Source organism: Onychomys torridus, chromosome 19 (genome assembly GCF_903995425.1).
Source record: "Onychomys torridus chromosome 19, mOncTor1.1, whole genome shotgun sequence".
Classification (NCBI taxonomy): Eukaryota; Metazoa; Chordata; class Mammalia; order Rodentia; family Cricetidae; genus Onychomys; species Onychomys torridus.
Window position 1 is genome coordinate 54,544,357 of NC_050461.1, and position 17,356 is coordinate 54,561,712.

General features: G+C 46.3%; 1 protein-coding gene across 1 annotated transcript in view; it reads left to right on the plus strand.

Annotated features, from left to right (window-relative positions):
• Window positions 1-10,179: 10,179 nt before the first annotated feature.
• Slc22a3 (solute carrier family 22 member 3) overlaps window positions 10,180-17,356 on the plus strand; it is an 88,948-nt gene continuing 81,771 nt past the window's right edge. Inside the window, exon 1 of the mRNA XM_036168971.1 lies at window positions 10,180-10,959. Within this exon, the coding sequence (XP_036024864.1) occupies window positions 10,357-10,959 (603 nt within the window). The 5' untranslated portion in view covers window positions 10,180-10,356. The remainder of the gene's footprint in view (window positions 10,960-17,356) is intronic.

Here is a 17,356-nt window from a genome sequence, read left to right on the forward strand (position 1 = left end):
TGCATTTGCAACATTCCTAGCGATCTGCCCAACACTGTCCTGGGCACTTTGCAGTAAGAGTGATGAGTAGTGCAGTCCCTGTCACACTAGGAAGAGGGTGACAACATCAATAACGTGAATCACTAGAAAGAAAGCACATCACTGCTCAGTGGGGTGTGTAACACCAAGTGTGCAGTGGTGTGATACGGACTTCTGTACTTCAGAGTGAAGAGAAAAAGTAGATTTTAGGGAAGAAGCATGAGAAAATGACTTGGAAATGCAATTTTTTTTTTAAAAAAAGCTAATGTTAAGTGTTTAGCTCCAGGGTTTCATTTCTTTCTCCCTAGAGCACTAACTGAGTGAATTCTGTTCTCTGTCCTCAGTTTCATCCTCAGCTTCTAAGACAGTGGTTCTCAACCTAGGGGTTGAACAACCCTTTCACCAACCCGCTTAGGGATCTCCTAAGACCATTAGAAAACACAGATATTTACATTACAATGCATAACCATAGACAAATTATAGTTACGAAGTAATAACAGCAATAATTTCATAATTGGGCATCACCACAGCATGAAGAACTGTATTAGAGGCCCGCAGCATTAGGAAGACTGCAAGCTCTAAGAGAAGTGATGTGTCTCCAACGTAGGAAATGAGTGACAGAGGGGAATTCCAGAACAGAGCCTGGGAGCTGAATTAATAACGACCCTGCTGCAATAACTAATTCAGTTGCTATCAAAGGTACAGGAGCAGACTTGAACATTTGACATCAATAACAGAGGATTCCAGAATTGAATGGGGGATTGAGCTTCAGTAGAATAGTGGGAACTGGCCTGAACTTGTGTGGTAGCAGTAAGGAAATCTGATTGATTGATTGATTGATTGATTGATTGATAAAATGTATCTGCTCAGGGCCAGGTGGTCAGGGGCAAGTGGTCAGGCCAGGTAGTCAGAGACAGGTGATCAGGGGCAAGTGCTCAGGGCCAAGTGATCAAGGCCAGGTTGTCAGAATCAGAGGCTGGGTTATATAAAGCCTTAGTCTTGACATACACAGCAGAGGTGGGACATGTCTGGAATTTGGATTCGAATGTGTACTGGCTGGTCAAATGGATGACTACCATAGTCTCAGAAGGAGGTTATGCCTGGGCATAGAGGGTGTTGGGTAGAATAATACAGATGCTCAGGGATATCCCTGGTTTGATCAGAGCTCAGGAATCTGTGGGAAAGAACTTGGCCTCAGACTGTACTCAGGATTCAGGTCTATGTAGACTTAGGGTGAACTGGAAGCCATTGCTCACACAGCAAAGGAGCAGGAGGAACACAAAACCTTTTCCCAGGCATAACCTCCTTCGGAGACTTGGCGTGGGGAGATATGGTGGATCACTATATTGGCAGGATTCGCTTCTTTACGTAAAGACAAATTCCAATCAGAAGAAATCCACAGCCTGTGGCTCTTGTCGCCCTACAAGCTAAATGTCCTCCAAGCCAAGGCAGCTCTCATGACTGTAAGCACACAGACAAACCCCAGCAGAAAAGAGGTTTGGCGACAAGGATACTCTTGTAAACTGGTTTTCTGGAACACTGAAGCATTTCCTGCGGAAACAGTGGTCAGAAGGAGTCAGAATCCAGGCTCTCCTGTAAAACTGTCTGAGCTCGGGAGTGACCCTGGAGCTGTTGAGCAACACTAAGGCCTCTGAGGATGGGGCAACTCTGGGAGCTGCATTTGGTGTTCTCCGGGGGTTTTGTCGTGCCCTTCCAAGGAAGAGCTCAATGGCATGATGGTTTTCAGGGCTCCTTGTCCTAGCTGTGTATCTGTGCTTGTAAATACCTTTTGTTTCTAAATAGCTTAAGACTCAAATTCGTTGTAAAAATAGCACAGTGAGTTCCCACAGACTCTTGATGGGTTTGTTGTCGCTCTGTGGGACGAGATCTCAGATATGGGGCTGGCTTAGAACTGACCTGAGGGTGATCCTGGATTTCTGGTTCTCTGGATTACAGATGTGTGCCTCTGCACTGGGTTTCATCCAGTGCTGGGGACTGGATCCAGGGCTTCCTGCATGCTACACAGGCCCTCTATCAGTTGAGCTATGTCCCCAGACCCCCAGTGATTCTTTTATGTAATTAAGGATTACGTCAGCAGAATTAGGAAATCAATGTTGGTGCAATCCTCTGAAGTAGAAAGCTCATTCCGACTTCAGAAGCCATCTTTGTGCTAAACAAATATAGTACTTAGACACTGTTAGATTGTGTTAATTTTCAAGTGATATGAATACTTAAAATCTTTACTTTTGCAACATAAAGCTTCCATTATTTTCTTTAAAAAATACTGTTTTTACTGACAATGTTCTTTTGGCTGAAGACTGAGTAAGTTTTATAATGTTCACACAAATTAATTTTAGCAACTACTTAAAAAAGTTTTCTACCGTTTATTCCATTTTTAACCAAAAGATTGACCTGTAAATGAGAGATTCTAGGAATTAGTGTGAGCCAGGCAATTTATAGTTGTATGTCAATCTGGGTTCATGCCCCACTGCTGCTACAAACCGAGCAAAGCCATGTCAGCTGGGCCTCTTACACAGCCTTCGCTGGCTGACTGTAAAATCAGGAAATTAGATGGATGGGGCTTTGAAAATTTCTTTCAGTTTTGAAAATGAAAAGTCCTTGATAGTCCAATGCCCAAAACAGTATCTATTGAAAGCATAAAACAGTTTTATTTAAAAATAAAACAAACAAAACCAGCGGCTGGAGATATGGCTCAGCAATTGAGATCTCTTACCATTCTACTGGAGGACTGGAGCTGGGATCCTCGCATCCATATTGGGTGGCTCATAAATACCCGTCACTCAAACCCCAAGTCTGGTGTCCCCTTCTGGCTCTTCAGGCACTTTGTGCATGAGCATGGATAAAATAAAATAAACCTTTTTTTAAAAAAAAAAAATTAAGACAGAACACAAGTGAAGGTTTACATTTATGAAAAAGTCATAGAAGAGGGAATGGAAGAACATTTTGTAGGTATGGAGGTGACAAGGATACCCACAGGTGCTGAGGATGGGGAGGAGGGCACCGAGGTCTGAGTTCCCTCTGGGCAATGACTGTACCCTTCCCAGGAGGGACCTGGTTAAGGTGGCTCTAAGGGTGAAAGGTTATACGACATAGAAGGCCCACAGCGGCACCGGTGGGGAGAGGCCTCATGCTATGAATGCTAGGAGACAAGGTAATGCTGTGCTCTGGTCTGGAATGTTCTCCCAAAGCTCACACCACATGAAAAGCCTAGTCCTCAGCCTGGCACTGCTGAAGTGTGTTGGAAACCTTTACGAAGAGAGCCTAGTAGGAGGTCGTAGGCCACTGGAGGAGACTTGAGGCAAGATGTGCAACATACGGGGCCTTTTCCTCCAGACTATGAGGTGACAACTTCTCTAGCTCCGTGTTCATCCATGATGTGTTGCCATCCCACGGATCCACCGCAGTTCATTCGATCAAACGGCAATGAATGAAGCAAACCGGTAAAACGGTGCCTCTTCCTCTCTCTAAGTTGATGGCGTCAAGTACTGGGTCTCAGTTGCAGAAATGTGACTTTCACAAGCTTGGGAGTGAAATGAAGTAAAACTGGGAGTTCTGATTGAATCAGCTGGCTTCTATTGAAAGTGGGGCTCTCCTGATTTCAGTGGATACTTGAGGAGGACAGCGTGCTACCGTGTCCTGAGCAGCTACCTGGACTGAACCCAGAAATGTGACTGGGTTTTCTCTCATAGGAAGGGAGGGAGATGGGCAGTAGTAGCACACTCTGGATTGGCAGAGGGGCAGTGTTGATGAGCCCAAAGGGAAAACAGAAACAAAACTGCCAGTTACTTCTGAGCTGCACGGGATGGACACAGGTTCAGGTTGTTCTGAGTGACCTGTTCCTCTGGGGAAGAGGTTACATGAGCATTCTTTGTCAGTCACAGAAGAACAGAAAGTCAGAAATCAGTGCATGCATTTACAGGATGCTTCGGTAGGACATTCTGCCGCGTAGATGACCACAGAGCAGGGAGGTGACTGCCATAGTTCTTGGGTGCTTTTGATGGTTGATGGGAACGACTGAGTAATAATGTCCAAGAGTTTGCTCTAATAATTACAAAGGTGTTGTGCTGGAGATAGAGATTGATAGTAAATGGTTGTTAGGGGAATAAAGAGAGGCCTATGGTCACTTTGGCTCTCAATTTGCAACATTCCGTCTCTCCACAGTCATGATTCCAATCAGCCAAGCCTTCTTCTGGATCTTCACCACAGAAGTGGCTTCCTCAGAGAACATCAGTCCACAGCAAAAAGCTGAACAATGAGATCCTCAAATTTGTCTTTAGGAAAAATAGCATGTGCCATATCACTCTCACTGTAGATTTGAGATCAGTATTTGGATTGTGGATTCCAGTCTATCTGAAATTTGGACTGTCTATCTGAGACATCATAATCTGAAAACAAGACAACGGTGTGCTACCATCTCACACATCATGACTCCTATGAGATGTGCATGCATGAGCATCTTCTCCCCTGGCTTTCCTCTCTTGCTAGTGCTCTCAGATGTGGCCTACATTTGCTGTCTGTCAGTCAGGACCATTGAATATGGACTCTGCCAGCATTCTTTGTTCTGTATTCGTAAATCTGTCTCAATAAATTTGAGAAAGTTGCATTAGAAATGACCCAAGTTACCACACTGTCTACATTTTCTTTGTATTTAAAGGAAAAGACAATTTGAACCCATGGTACATCAGAGACAGGAAATGGTCTCGTGTTAGTTACTTTTCTTGGTACTGTAGACAAATAACCAGACAATAAGCAACCTAAAGGGGGAAGGGCTTATTTTGGCTCACAGTTTGAGGGGATACAGGCTATTGTGGTGAGGAGGACATGCTGCCAGGAGAGGGAGAGCAACTGGTCACATTGTGTCTATGATCAGGATGCAGAGAAAGGGAAGAACAGAAAGTAGATTTCAGCCATTCAAACCTTAGAGCCTGCCCCCAGTGACTCACTTTCTCTAGTGAGATTCAACCTCCTAAAGGTTTCACAACCTTCCCAAATAATGCCACCAGCTAGGGACCAAGAGTTCAGGAAGATTAGTGGTTCCTGGGCTGGGGCCATGGACTTCGAATGGACAGATACTCTGCAGCTCAGGGCAGAAGATAGAAGACTGGTCACTCCTAGAATAAAGCCAGTTTCCTCCAAGTGTGATTCAAGTCCTCAAGATGATGTCACACTCTGACAGTGCTCTACCAAGCCCAGAGGAGAGACTCCATATTCTACTCTGTGATTTTTATTATTTTATTGCAACACAAATTAGCGCACAGGCTTTTAAACTATTATAAACTTGGTCTCTTTTGCCTGTGGCTGATAAAAGCCTAATCGAGAAGGATTTTTTTTTCCTGCTAATATCATCATTTCCTATTTGAGGGCATTTACACCTTTGTAGGCTTTACACAGTGAAGGTAGGTCTTGGTTGTCCTCCTCAGCCTCTCTCTAATTGCTCAGTGTTTTTGCCGGAAGCAACTAGATGTCAGCTGTCTCTGTCTGCTTGACTACTGAAATGGAACACCACGGATGGGGACCCTGAATGACAGACACTGATTTTCCCATGGTTCTACAGCTGGAAGTCCAAACTGTAGTGACAGCTTGGCTGGAGTGGCTTTCTTCTCTCACTCTGTTCCTTTAAAGGAACACATATCCTTTAAAGAAGGACGATTATCTCATCATGAGGGCCCCGTTCTCATGATCTCACCTTACTTAATTATCTACCAAAGGTCATCTCTGTGGAGGCTAAGGCTTCAAGATAGGAACTTAGTGGGGCACATTTATGTCTAAAGCATTAACGTTTGCTAAAAGAAGGATTATACCATGAGGGAGCAGGCAACAGAAGGGCTGCAGAACTGGGGCCAGAAGGTATCTCTTCTGTACAGAAGAGCAGCCAAGCAGCAGGAGTTGCGACCCAGGGTGCATCCAGAGCTGGTCCCAGGAGGACCAACTGTAGAAAGCATTCATTTGAAAAGGATTAAAGTATTGGCCACATTTCCCCTCAAAACCAATATTTTCTTCAAGGGAAGTAACTAAAATCAATTGACAAGTGAAAGATGATAATGGCTGTTGGTCAAGGTCAATCAAGTCAGGGTTGGCATGGGGCAACTATAGCCATAGAGCAACAGCAGTGCCAAGGAGGAGTTCCTGCCACATTAACACGGGGAGGTGGAAAGAGCTATTCCATGGTGCCAAATATGGAAAGAGCAAGTCTCTGGGGCATTCTTATCCACTCCTTGAAAACAGGGAAGGAAGATATGAATCCTTTTGATCTCTGCCCTGAGCCAGTTCACCTGCCAAGTTCACTTCAATGCATTTAAAAAAACAGATTGTATTTTAGCATTTATCATACCTTTCCAAGACAAATAAATTGTGGTGTGTGTGTGTGTGTGTGTGTGTGTGTGTGTGTGTGTGTGTGTGTGTGTGTGCATAGTTGGGTATGTGTGTGTACAAGCATGTGCTTTACTTTGTCCAAACAGAATAAATGAGAGTTACTTACTTTGGTAACTCACTACATGGTTTAGTATATTATAGTACCTTCTATTTATTTACCAGTCTACAACTCTCAAAATGACATCTGTAATTTTCAGATAAATAAACTGAAACAGTGATGTTTCTAGAGCTGGAGAGATGGCTCAGTGGTTATGAGTGTAATATTCTCCCAGAGGTACTTTTGATATACAGTACCTGTGTCAGAAGGCTCTCAACTGCCTGGAGCTCCAGCTCCACTGATCCTATGCCCTGTTCTGGCCTCCATAGGTACTTTCACTCATGTGCACATAGCCACATACAGGTAAACATTCATAATTAAAAGTGATCTTTAAAACAGTTATATTAGTATGTTTTACAAAAGTTGAAGGTGGAGGGCAATGAATTTTTATTCAATTGGCATTTTATCTTTCAAATGAACGTGTATTTCTTATACATGTTGTGGAGTGTGGTATACTATGTTATGACCAAATCAGGCTAATTAGTCTTTCAATCTCTTTAAACACCGATCATTTCTTTGGGTTGTGAACCTTCGGACTTTTCTAATTGTGGTGTCCTGTGGTTACCTTATTGTATCAGATAACACTGGGACTAACTCCTCCTTCTGTTGCGTTTTGGTATCTGAACTGTCACCTCCGTCTCCACCCCTCCTCCCCTCCTGGACTTTAGCAACCACTAACCCCCTCTTCTTGGAGCACAGACAGTCTTTTAAGTGTGAGTGAGAGCATCTGGAGTTGACTTTCTGTGTCCAGTTTATTTCATTTAACATGATATATTCCAGTTCCATCCAGTCCTGCAAGTGACTGGATTTCATTCTTTTACTCTGGCTGAATAACATCCACTTGCATACATACACGCATCATCTACATATACATGTATTTTCTTCTTCATCACTGACACACCTTTTTCTTCATTCACCTGTGCATGGATGTCATGGTTGGCTCCATACCTTGTTTATTGGCAATGGTGATACAATAGACGTGGAAGTGGAAGTGTCTGCATTATGTTGTTTTATTTCTGATGTAGCTTTGTAATGGGAAGCTGGGGGTTCTATTTCCAGTTGTCTTTGGAAGCTCCAACCAGAATTAGTTGGTCACAGTGTCTAGTCAATAATATGCCCCAGAATGTCCCCTGGTGAAGGAACAAACATTCCTTCTTCTGTGGAGAGCACATGTTAAACACTAAACACACGTGGCCATGAGGAACACAGTCTGTCATCGTTTCCTTTCCATGAATGAGCGTTTATGAACTTGTGTGTGGCTGTACCACATTGGATGGTGCATGGGCGGAGCAGTGTGCAATGGGTTTGTTGTTATTGTTGAGATAGGGTCTTACTATATACCCGTGGCTGGTCAAAACTCACTATATAGAAGAGGCTGGTCTTAAACGTGTACTGTCTTCCTGCCTCTGCCTCTCAAGTGCTGCGATTACAGGTGTGCCACAGCACACCCAACTGCATTTGTGTTTTGAAGATAAAAAGATCAAGGGCTGGCCTTGTAGCTCAGTGGTAGAGCTCTTGCCTAACATAACTGAGACCCAGGTCTCCATTCTAGCACTGTAATATATGTATATTATACATATGTATATGTATATATGTGTGTGCACACATGTGTACATGTGTATATGAGAAAAAGAGAGAGAGAGAGATTTGTTTTCTTTTTCTCAAACTCCCTTCAAAGCAGAAGGAAAAATAAATTGCACACGTGGCTTTAAATAAAAGTACCAGTCAAATATGTATGGAATTTATCAAAATATAAAGTGTATGTAGAAGATAAGAGCCTCAGGAATGGCCAAGTTCACTCTGAAGAGGGACGAGATGAGTGGGCATGAGAGGCAAACTTGCTCTACTAGAGACTACGATTGTGATAGACAGTTGTGAACAGTGACAGCAGCTTGGGGACAGACAGACACAGGACAGGGTGAAGGACACAAGTCAGGTTCTTCCAGCATAGCTAGGAGTCTCGTAAAGACAGGGGCAGAGCTGTAATCCAGGGGCATTCAGATAGCTGCTTGATCATATGGAAGATATCAGTAAATTAGATTCTACCGTGCTCTGCACAGAATTAACTCCAGAGATATTAAAATTCAATGTGAAAAACACAATTTAATAAGGCTATATAAAGACCTTGGGTGAGGGTGTAGCTCAGCGCAGACTAGCGCTCAGTGCTAGGCAGTATATATGTGTGTATGCGAATAGGAGAAAGCATTTAAGATCTTAGGAAACCACGACTTTGATGACAAGACACACCAAGTAGGAACTATGAAAAATGTATACTTTGTTTCATCCACTTTGAGATTTCTTAGTGCCAGAGAAACAGATGTTAATCCACAGACAGAGAAGATGGCGCTCAGGTCATCCCGCAGGTTTATCAGTGAGCAAAGCACACAAATATGCAAGTAATGCCCCCATCCCGACCCAACAAGTCTTCCAGAAACACAAGCAGGGGACAGAAAAAAATAGGTTAGGACTTGGAAAGACTTGAGACATGAGGGTTTCATTCTGGGAGCAAGGTGAGTCACTTTTTCTCAAACTCCCTTCAAAGCAGAGGGAAAAAATAAATTACTGTTACAAATGGGACCAGAGAAATACACAAATACAGAAGTGACTGGGGAGTAGGTGGTGTGGTGTGTGTGTGTGTGTGTGTGTGTGTGTGTGTGTGTGTGTGAGAGAGAGAGAGAGAGAGACAGAGAGACAGAGAGAGAGACAGAGAGAGACAGAGAGAGACAGAGACAGAGACAGACAGAGACAGAGAGACAGACAGAAACAGAGAGACAGACAGAGAGAGACAGAGACAGAAAGACTGAGAGACAGATACAGAGAGAGACAGAGAGAGAGAGAGAGAGAGACAGACAGACAGACACACACACACACACACACACAGATGATACTATATGATAGTAGCAAAGAGCTGCGGTAATAATTCCTGAGTGAAAACCCTGAGCACTTTTCTGGTACTTCCCTCGTGTTAATCCACTCAGGGCCCTACGAAATAGATATGTTGTTAGACTCATTTAAAAGATGGGAAAACCAGAGCTGGTCAATTAAATTTCTCAGGGCACAAGTCCTACGGGGATGAGGTGGGCTGGAACAAGGGCAGCCTGACTCCGGAGTTCTCGCTGTGGGGAAGAGAGCTAAATCTTCATTCTTTGGATCGCTTGAGAAAGTTAGCTAACCGCTGGCTGATGGCATGAGGTGGGGACCAGGGCAAGAGCTGGTTGGAGAAATTAGAATACGGAGGTAGAGCGTGCTAACATGGACGCTCCGTGGTCGACACTGGTGAATTTGCAGCCTGGCAGCTGATTACGCTAGCCCAGTGAGCCTGGCGATGGGGTAATGGGGTGTGGACCCCACTGTGCATCCTATAGGATCTGCATATCTTTGAGGGGCAACAAAGACCCATGATGGATTCAAGCGCATCACTGTTTCCCAGAGATCCAGGATGCGAATATATGCAAAGGACTTTTCTTTAAGGCGGTCCCTTCTCCTCTTGAACTTTAGGACTAAGCAAATCCCATAGCCCTGTGGGCTGTCCCTCTGTCCTGCTGGAATAGTTAGCCAATGTCTGCTGTGTCGCCAACATCCCACCCAGGGCTCTAGGCACGTGATGAGGCAGGGGCAGGTGTGAAGCCCTGTTCCTGGAGCTGGCTGTCACCTTGGGAGTTCAGAGGCTAGCTCCAGCAGCCTCAGAGCACTAAAAGCTATTCCTGGAGTCTGCAGAGTCCGAGGCTGGGTGATCCTGGAACTCAGGGAACTCCGACCCTGGATGTCATTTTAGGGCAGGCTACAGGTCCGGGCCTTGGTGCACAGTGACACTGCCACAAACCCACCCCAACCTGCTCTCCAGGTCTATGCCAGCCTGGGGCGCGAACGGGCGGGAGGCCGGGAGCCTGGAGCGGGAGGAGCGGCCCGGGGCGGGCTGCCAGGGCGAGAGAGCGAGCGAGGCGGGGGCGGCGGGTGCAGAGCTGCGGGCGGCGGCGCCCGCGGGTCACTTGCAGGCGGAGCTGCGGGCGGCAGGACGCGGGGTGCCGGGGCGCACCATGCCCACGTTCGACCAGGCGCTGAGGAAGGCGGGCGAGTTTGGGCGCTTCCAGCGGCGCGTGTTCCTGCTGCTGTGCCTGACCGGTATCACCTTCGCCTTCCTCTTCGTTGGCGTGGTCTTCCTGGGCATCCAGCCGGACTACTATTGGTGTCGTGGGCCGCGTGCCACCGAGCTGGCCGAGCGCTGCGCCTGGAGCCCAGAGGAGGAGTGGAACCTCACGGCGCCTGAGCTCCGCACCCCGGCTGAACGCCGAGGCCAAGGCCACTGCCACCGCTACCTGCTGGAAGCCACCAATGCCAGCACCGATCTCAGCTGTGACCCACTCTCTGCCTTTCCCAACCGCTCCGCGCCCCTGGTGCCTTGCAGCGGTGACTGGCGCTATGTGGAGACCCACTCTACCATCGTCAGCCAGGTAAGCGTGGCTCTGGGCTTCATCTCACCGCCATACAGCAAGTGTGAAAAGGTTAGGTCTCTGGAGTCTTTGTGACTTAGAGACCCCCACACCGGATGACCACCTTTGGGGACCCACCAGGTTCCAGCCCATGCTTGCAAGTGCTGCATTGCAAATACCTGGGAAAACCTTTTGTTTCTGTCCCTATCCCAAAGAGTGGGCTAAGAGATGATCTGGCTTCAGGTAAAAAGGAAAACTTTCCTAGAAGCCAACTCGGAGAAGCTTCACACACACCTGCCTCCGCACTTGTCACTGAGATGTGTTTGCACAGTGATTGGAGATTATGGGTCCCCTCTTGGCTGAGGAGTCTGCCTTCAGGCGAGGTGGAACTATGTTGACACATCTAGGTTGGCTTATCTCCAGCGGGGCGCAGGAGAAGGGGGAATTGACTTAGAAGATTCGAAGACCGCACAACTTTTTTCCAGTGCCCAAATGATTGTCTGAAATGCAGGGGACAAAGGTCGAGACTCTCCAGGGCAATAATTTTGGTAAAACTGCTTTGGGGACAAAGAGCAGCAATGTAAGAGAAGTTGGGAAAGCTGGAGTATTGGACAAGAGTTTATGGTATTTTCTGCTAGTAAATGATAGGACACTGTGGTGGCTGCTGGAGCCCGGGGAGGAGGCAATCCCCACAACCCCCATCTCTCTCTCTCTCTCTCTCTCTCTCTCTCTCTCTCTCTCTCTCTCTCTCTCTGATCCTAACTTCAGTCTGATTCTGCACGTCAGTTTAGAGTGCTTCAGAGGTACCGGGGCCACAGGGATGAAACGTCCTATTGGATTTTGCTCGACTTAATCTTTGTAAGATGATTGTGTACACTTAGGGAAGTGGAGGAAAATTTTCATCTCTTAGTTCTTGTCCAAAACACTTGCTTAGACAAAACGTGAGACACTAATAGGCAGGACTGCCTTTTCTGTAGTCTCTCTCCTTGGTGATCATGTCTAAGTTGGGATACAGCTCTACGAAGCTATTCTTTCCTGTAAGGCCATCTGTGGGTATGGTAGCCTACTCAGTGAAGTTCCAGAGACCCTGCCTCAAAACACAAGATGTTAGCCCCTGACTTGCTCATGCACACATATACATGAACACACTGGAATAATTGTGCACCCTCCCCCAGTGTTCATGCATGCTCATGTGCATACACACACATTCTATTCAAAAGGTGAACATAAAAAGCCTTCAAAAACAAAATGCACATTCCCTCTAGAAAGGTTGACATGAATGAATGTGATCCTTGGGCACCCAAGAAGAGGGTCATAAAAGTCTGAGAGCAGATACTCTGACTGGTACTTCAGGAATGTGCTGGGGCTCTAGGGTTGATAGGATGTTGTCAAGTGATGGACAGTTCTTAAACACGGTGCAGAATGGTCCTGACATGGTCTCTAGGGGTGTATGTGGCTACAGTCTGTCAATTAACTTCTTCAGCCCCGCTTTCTCATCCTGTGCATGCCATTATAGTCACTAGCAGATGACATCTCAGTGTGCACAGAGCTTCAATCAGACTTCTTCAGGGGCAAGCTACGATGTTACTCAGCATGCCCTCCTTAAAGCTGCAGGTGAGGTTTTGAAACCTTCCAGAAAGATTTCATTTTCAAATCCCAAATAACTTTAACTTCTTGTAGCTTGTCTTTCAAGTGTTGACTCTCATGAGGGAACCTGCATCTCTCCTGGAAGCCTCGCCACCAAAAGTAACTCAGAGTCTCACAGAACCTCGTAGGCTTCCCTGTGCTTTCCTTCATTTTTAATGTGAGCAAATTCATTTTTGTTATTGTAGACACTATCAAAGCAATGAACAAAACTGTGATTCTAGCTTCAGCTAACATTATGAACTGAGTATATTTTCAGACCCGAAGTTTAAGATCTACAAAGAGGGTACATGTTGGACAAAGTGGAAGAAGACAGGCTGCATGTGTTACTTGTGGGGGGAGATACGATTGCCTTAGCTTTGGAGAAGGGAGAGCTGAGGCTGGCCACATTAGAGACCCTGCCAGGGTCCCATACGGTTGTGGAGGTTGCCACGGGTCAATCTTAGTTCTCTGTTACTATGGTGGTCCTCTGGTCAATGTGCCCTTTGTTTCATTTGGTGGCATTGGGAATACATCTGGCCAGGCTGGCTGCTGGGAAAGCTGTGACTTTATTTGGTGTAGTGGGTCCTTATCATCCTGATGGGAACAAGGTAAAGCAGTCACTTCAAATGCATCCACCCTGGCTGTAGCTCCTTAACAACTGGAAGGAATTCCAAGGAGCTCAGGAGTTGGAGGACTGTTCCAAGCCATCTTCCTTACTCAAGGGGATTTCCTACCTATGCTGAACTAACTCCTCCATATGGACTCTTCTGTGTGTCTCAACCTCATCTGCTTGTTAGATAAGGGTCAGAATCAACACTGATGGAATGCAAACATTGAGTCAGAGCCCTTACTCATTGGGTGTTTCAAATCACTACCTAGGGAGGGACCTTTAAGATAGATGGTGGGATTTTTGAATGCTTGTTAGCATCAGGAAGATCATCTTCTCACTTCAGGGTGCCTTCACACAGGCAAACAATTGCTCTTCCATGCTTTTCTTCTAAAATAAGAGGAAGGTTGGGGATGTGAGACATCTGTTGGAGAGAGTACTGGTTGCTTTGTTCTCAGGCTTCCTCCTCATCCCCCAAGTGCCTGTCCTCAGATAATAGGCCAACTGTGTAGGGTTATCCCCCACAGTGCTATAAGGGTCTGCTATACATGTTACTGAGCTATTGTATGTGCTGGAAGAAGGGAGTTGGCCAAGCCACAATTCTGGCCCAGGTGGGGTCTCTAATTTGCTATTGGCACTTTAGAAAGAAGTACTGGGCTGGAGAGATGACCCCTGGCTAAGAGCACTGGCTGCTCTTCCAGAGCAAGTTCAATTCCTAGGATCACATGGATGCTTACAACAATCTGTAACTCCAGTTCCAGGGGATCCAAATCTCTCTTCTTACTTCCATGGGCACCAGGCATGCATGTGGTATACAAGACATACACGCAGGCAAATATATATATATATTTATATATATATATATATATATATTTAAAATTTCTAGATAGAATGTATTGCCATATTGTTTGAATGTGTCTTCCCTCTTTTTTGCTGAATTAACTTGATAATTAGAGAACCTGTTATGTTATTTATTTAAATACCCAATTTGGGCATCATGTGTTTTCCATTTCATCATTTTCTCTTCTTTATTGTGGGTTGGTGTGTTTTTCCCAGATTAAGTTAGATCCTCAGCTCATTTTTTTTAACCTTTTTTTTTTAAAAATTAGTGTGAATATTTAAAGCAATGAATTTGCTTCTATGGACTTGTTTGGCTGCACTGCAACAAGGTTTTAAATGTGTAGTTTTAAGAGTAGCGCCTAGATTTAGTCTGAGAGCAAATACAGATGTATGTTGTTGTCTGAGCTGCACCTGCACATAGAACAATGGAAGATCATAAAATGTGGTGTGCCTCATTGAACCCCAGCACCAATAAAAATCCATCTTTTCCTTGCTCAGCTCCTATCTGGGGCATGGAATCAAGGCTGTGTGTGGCAATATCACCACCTTGACAAGAGTTCAGTTCAACATTCACCACTGTTTACTGTGTGACTACCAGTCCCACAGGAGAGAAATCAGAATGCTAGGGGCCTTAAGGAATGAAATTTTATCAGCAAGGAGCTTTTGCTTGCTTGCATTAAAAATAATGATGCAACTAAGCCAGGTGAGTTAGCAATACCTGTGATCCCAGGTACTTGGGGCTGATGAAGAGGAGTTACTTCTGCCCAAGAGTTTAGGCACAACAGCAAAGCTCTATCTCAAAACATAACATAAATTACACTGAGACGTCCATACCCTTAAAGTACCCCCACTGGAAGAATTACTCTTTCAAAATCACATGTATCAGTTATCTCCTTCCAATATGTGGGTCCTGGGACTGGAACTCAGGCTTAGCCGCAGGTACCTTTACACAGCCATCTCACTGGCCTTGAAGGAAAACCTCTTAGACTATTACATCGAGCTGTTCAATGTCCTGGCATAAAAACACAAATGCAAGTAATTACTATGAAATAATCAAGATGGCTGTGTGTGTTGGGTGTGATAATACACGACTGTGATCTCCATATTTGGGGAGGTTGAGGCAGTTCAAGGATCAGGAGTTCAAGGCTAGTTTGCTTACACAGCAAGATGAGAGAGAGAGAGAGAGAGAGAGAGAGAGAGAGAGAACACAAATTTAAAAATAAGCATTGGCCATTGACCTACAAAATAGTTTGGTAAGTTACATCTATGAACAAAGGCTCCTAAATAGACACCAGTCTTTCAGTGACTCACGCAATGCCCTAGAACGCTGGCCCCAGTGGCTGCAGTCCTACAATGCAGGAGGTGGAAGAGGGGAGGTTATTAATTGGAGACAAGACTAGATGTACAGTGAGTCTCTGCCTCAAATCAAACAAACAACAAGCAGGAGAATAAGAAGGGGAGAGAAGGGAGCACAAGGAGAGGGAAGGATGGGGAAGGGAAGGGGATGGGAGGGAAGGGAAGGGCAGGGGAGGGGAGGGGTGGGGGAAGGTGAGGGAGGGAAGAGGAGGGGTGGAGGCAGGGGAGGGAAGGGGAAGGATGGGGAGAGGAAGGGAAGGGGAGGGGAGGGAAGGGAAGGGCAGGGGAGGGAAGGGGAAGGAAGGGGAAGGAAGGGAAGGGCAGGGGAGGGGGAAGGAAGGGGGAGGGAAGGGGAAGGAAGAGGAGGGAAGGGAAGGGCAGGGGAGGGGGAAGGAAGGGGGAAGGAGGGAAGGGAAGGGCAGGGGAGGGGGAAGGAAGGGGGAGGGAGGGAAGGGAAGGGGGGAAGGGGAGGGAGGGAAGGGCAGGGAAGGGAAGGAAAGGGAAGGGGAGGGAAGAGGAGGGGAGGGGTGGGGGAGGGAGGGGGAGGGGGGGGGTGGGAACACAAGGATAGGGAAGGATGGAAAAGGGAAGGGGATGGGAGGGAAGGGGAGGGGAGAGGTGGGGAGGAAAGAGAACAGAAGGAGAGGGAAAGATGGGGAAGGGAAGGGAAGAAGGAAAGGAAAAGGAAGGGAAGAGAAGGGAAGGGAAGAAGGGAAGGGAAGGTAACGCAAACAATATTAGGTCCAGCCTATATTGTTTGCTTCCAGGGTCTGTGGAAGAGTCTACCAACCCGCTGAGGATTCTAATCTGAGGGATATTCAATGAATCTAAGCACACTGAGTTCCTTAGTCCATTCACTTTATTCTTCTATGGTGATTCTATCTGTACCATTTCTTGTCTGCTCTCTTGCTTAGCTCCTTTTGGTCCCTCCTGCTCTCGGTCCCTCCTGCTGGTCTCTCATCATTCTACCTAGTTCTTTCCATCACTGTCCTCATCTCTGGTCTTCTCCATCCATTCTCCCAGTGCTCTCAGAGAACTAGTCTATGTACCCACAGAGAGGATTGAATGTTTGTTTCGCACTCTCTCACCCTCATCATCCTTTCTTCTGTAGTCCTTGAGGGACCCTGAGCAGGGCTGGCCGTGCATTCCTGGGTCCCACCCGAAGAGTTTGGAATCCAAAGATGGGGCTGGGTTTAGGGCTTGCTTGCTTTCTTTCGAGCATCCTAGGTCCATGCAGATGGTCCATGGACCTCCCAGGGAGACACACTCTGATTCTTAATGAGGAGTGTGATGAGAACCTCATGACTGGAAGATAAACCAGAAATGGATCTTCCAAATCTACCCTGCAGACTCTGGGGTAGGTGGCCTGTCCCTTTATCTCCCGGTAGAAGTCCTGGGTCTTATCTGATACGATGCCTTAGTTTATCCCCCCCAAATCTTTGCACTCCCCAGATATGCACAACAGATAGGAAGGTTCTTGGACTGATGGGGTGAGACCTAGCTGAACCACACTGTGAGAATCTTGCCAGAGCTTGGGGAGGAACTTTATACAAGGGCACAGCCATATGCACGTCAGGCAGGCCTGGCATCTTCACAATCTATGGCTGTTTTTATTTTTTTGTTCTTTTTGGGTCAAATGTGTGGCCAGAGCAAAGAAGGGTACACTCTGGTTCCCGGTTTGGTTCCACAGACCATCGTGGTGCAGAGGACATGGAGGCAGGATCCAGAGGCAGCTGGTCACATTGATGTACAGTCAGGAAGCAGGGAGTGAGGAACACTGGCTCAGCTCACTCTCTCCTTTTTATTCATCCCGGGTCCATCTAGAAATGGCTAGGTAGAATGTTAGGGGTCAACAAGTCACAAGAAAGTCAACTGTCTTTGGCGCCGCTTTTCCTGCTCATCCAGGCTGCAGCTGCTTTCTGATAGGGAAGGGGACATGTGCTAGGTGGCTAAGCAACCCCTGTCAGAGAGAGTAGCATTTGGTTAGCA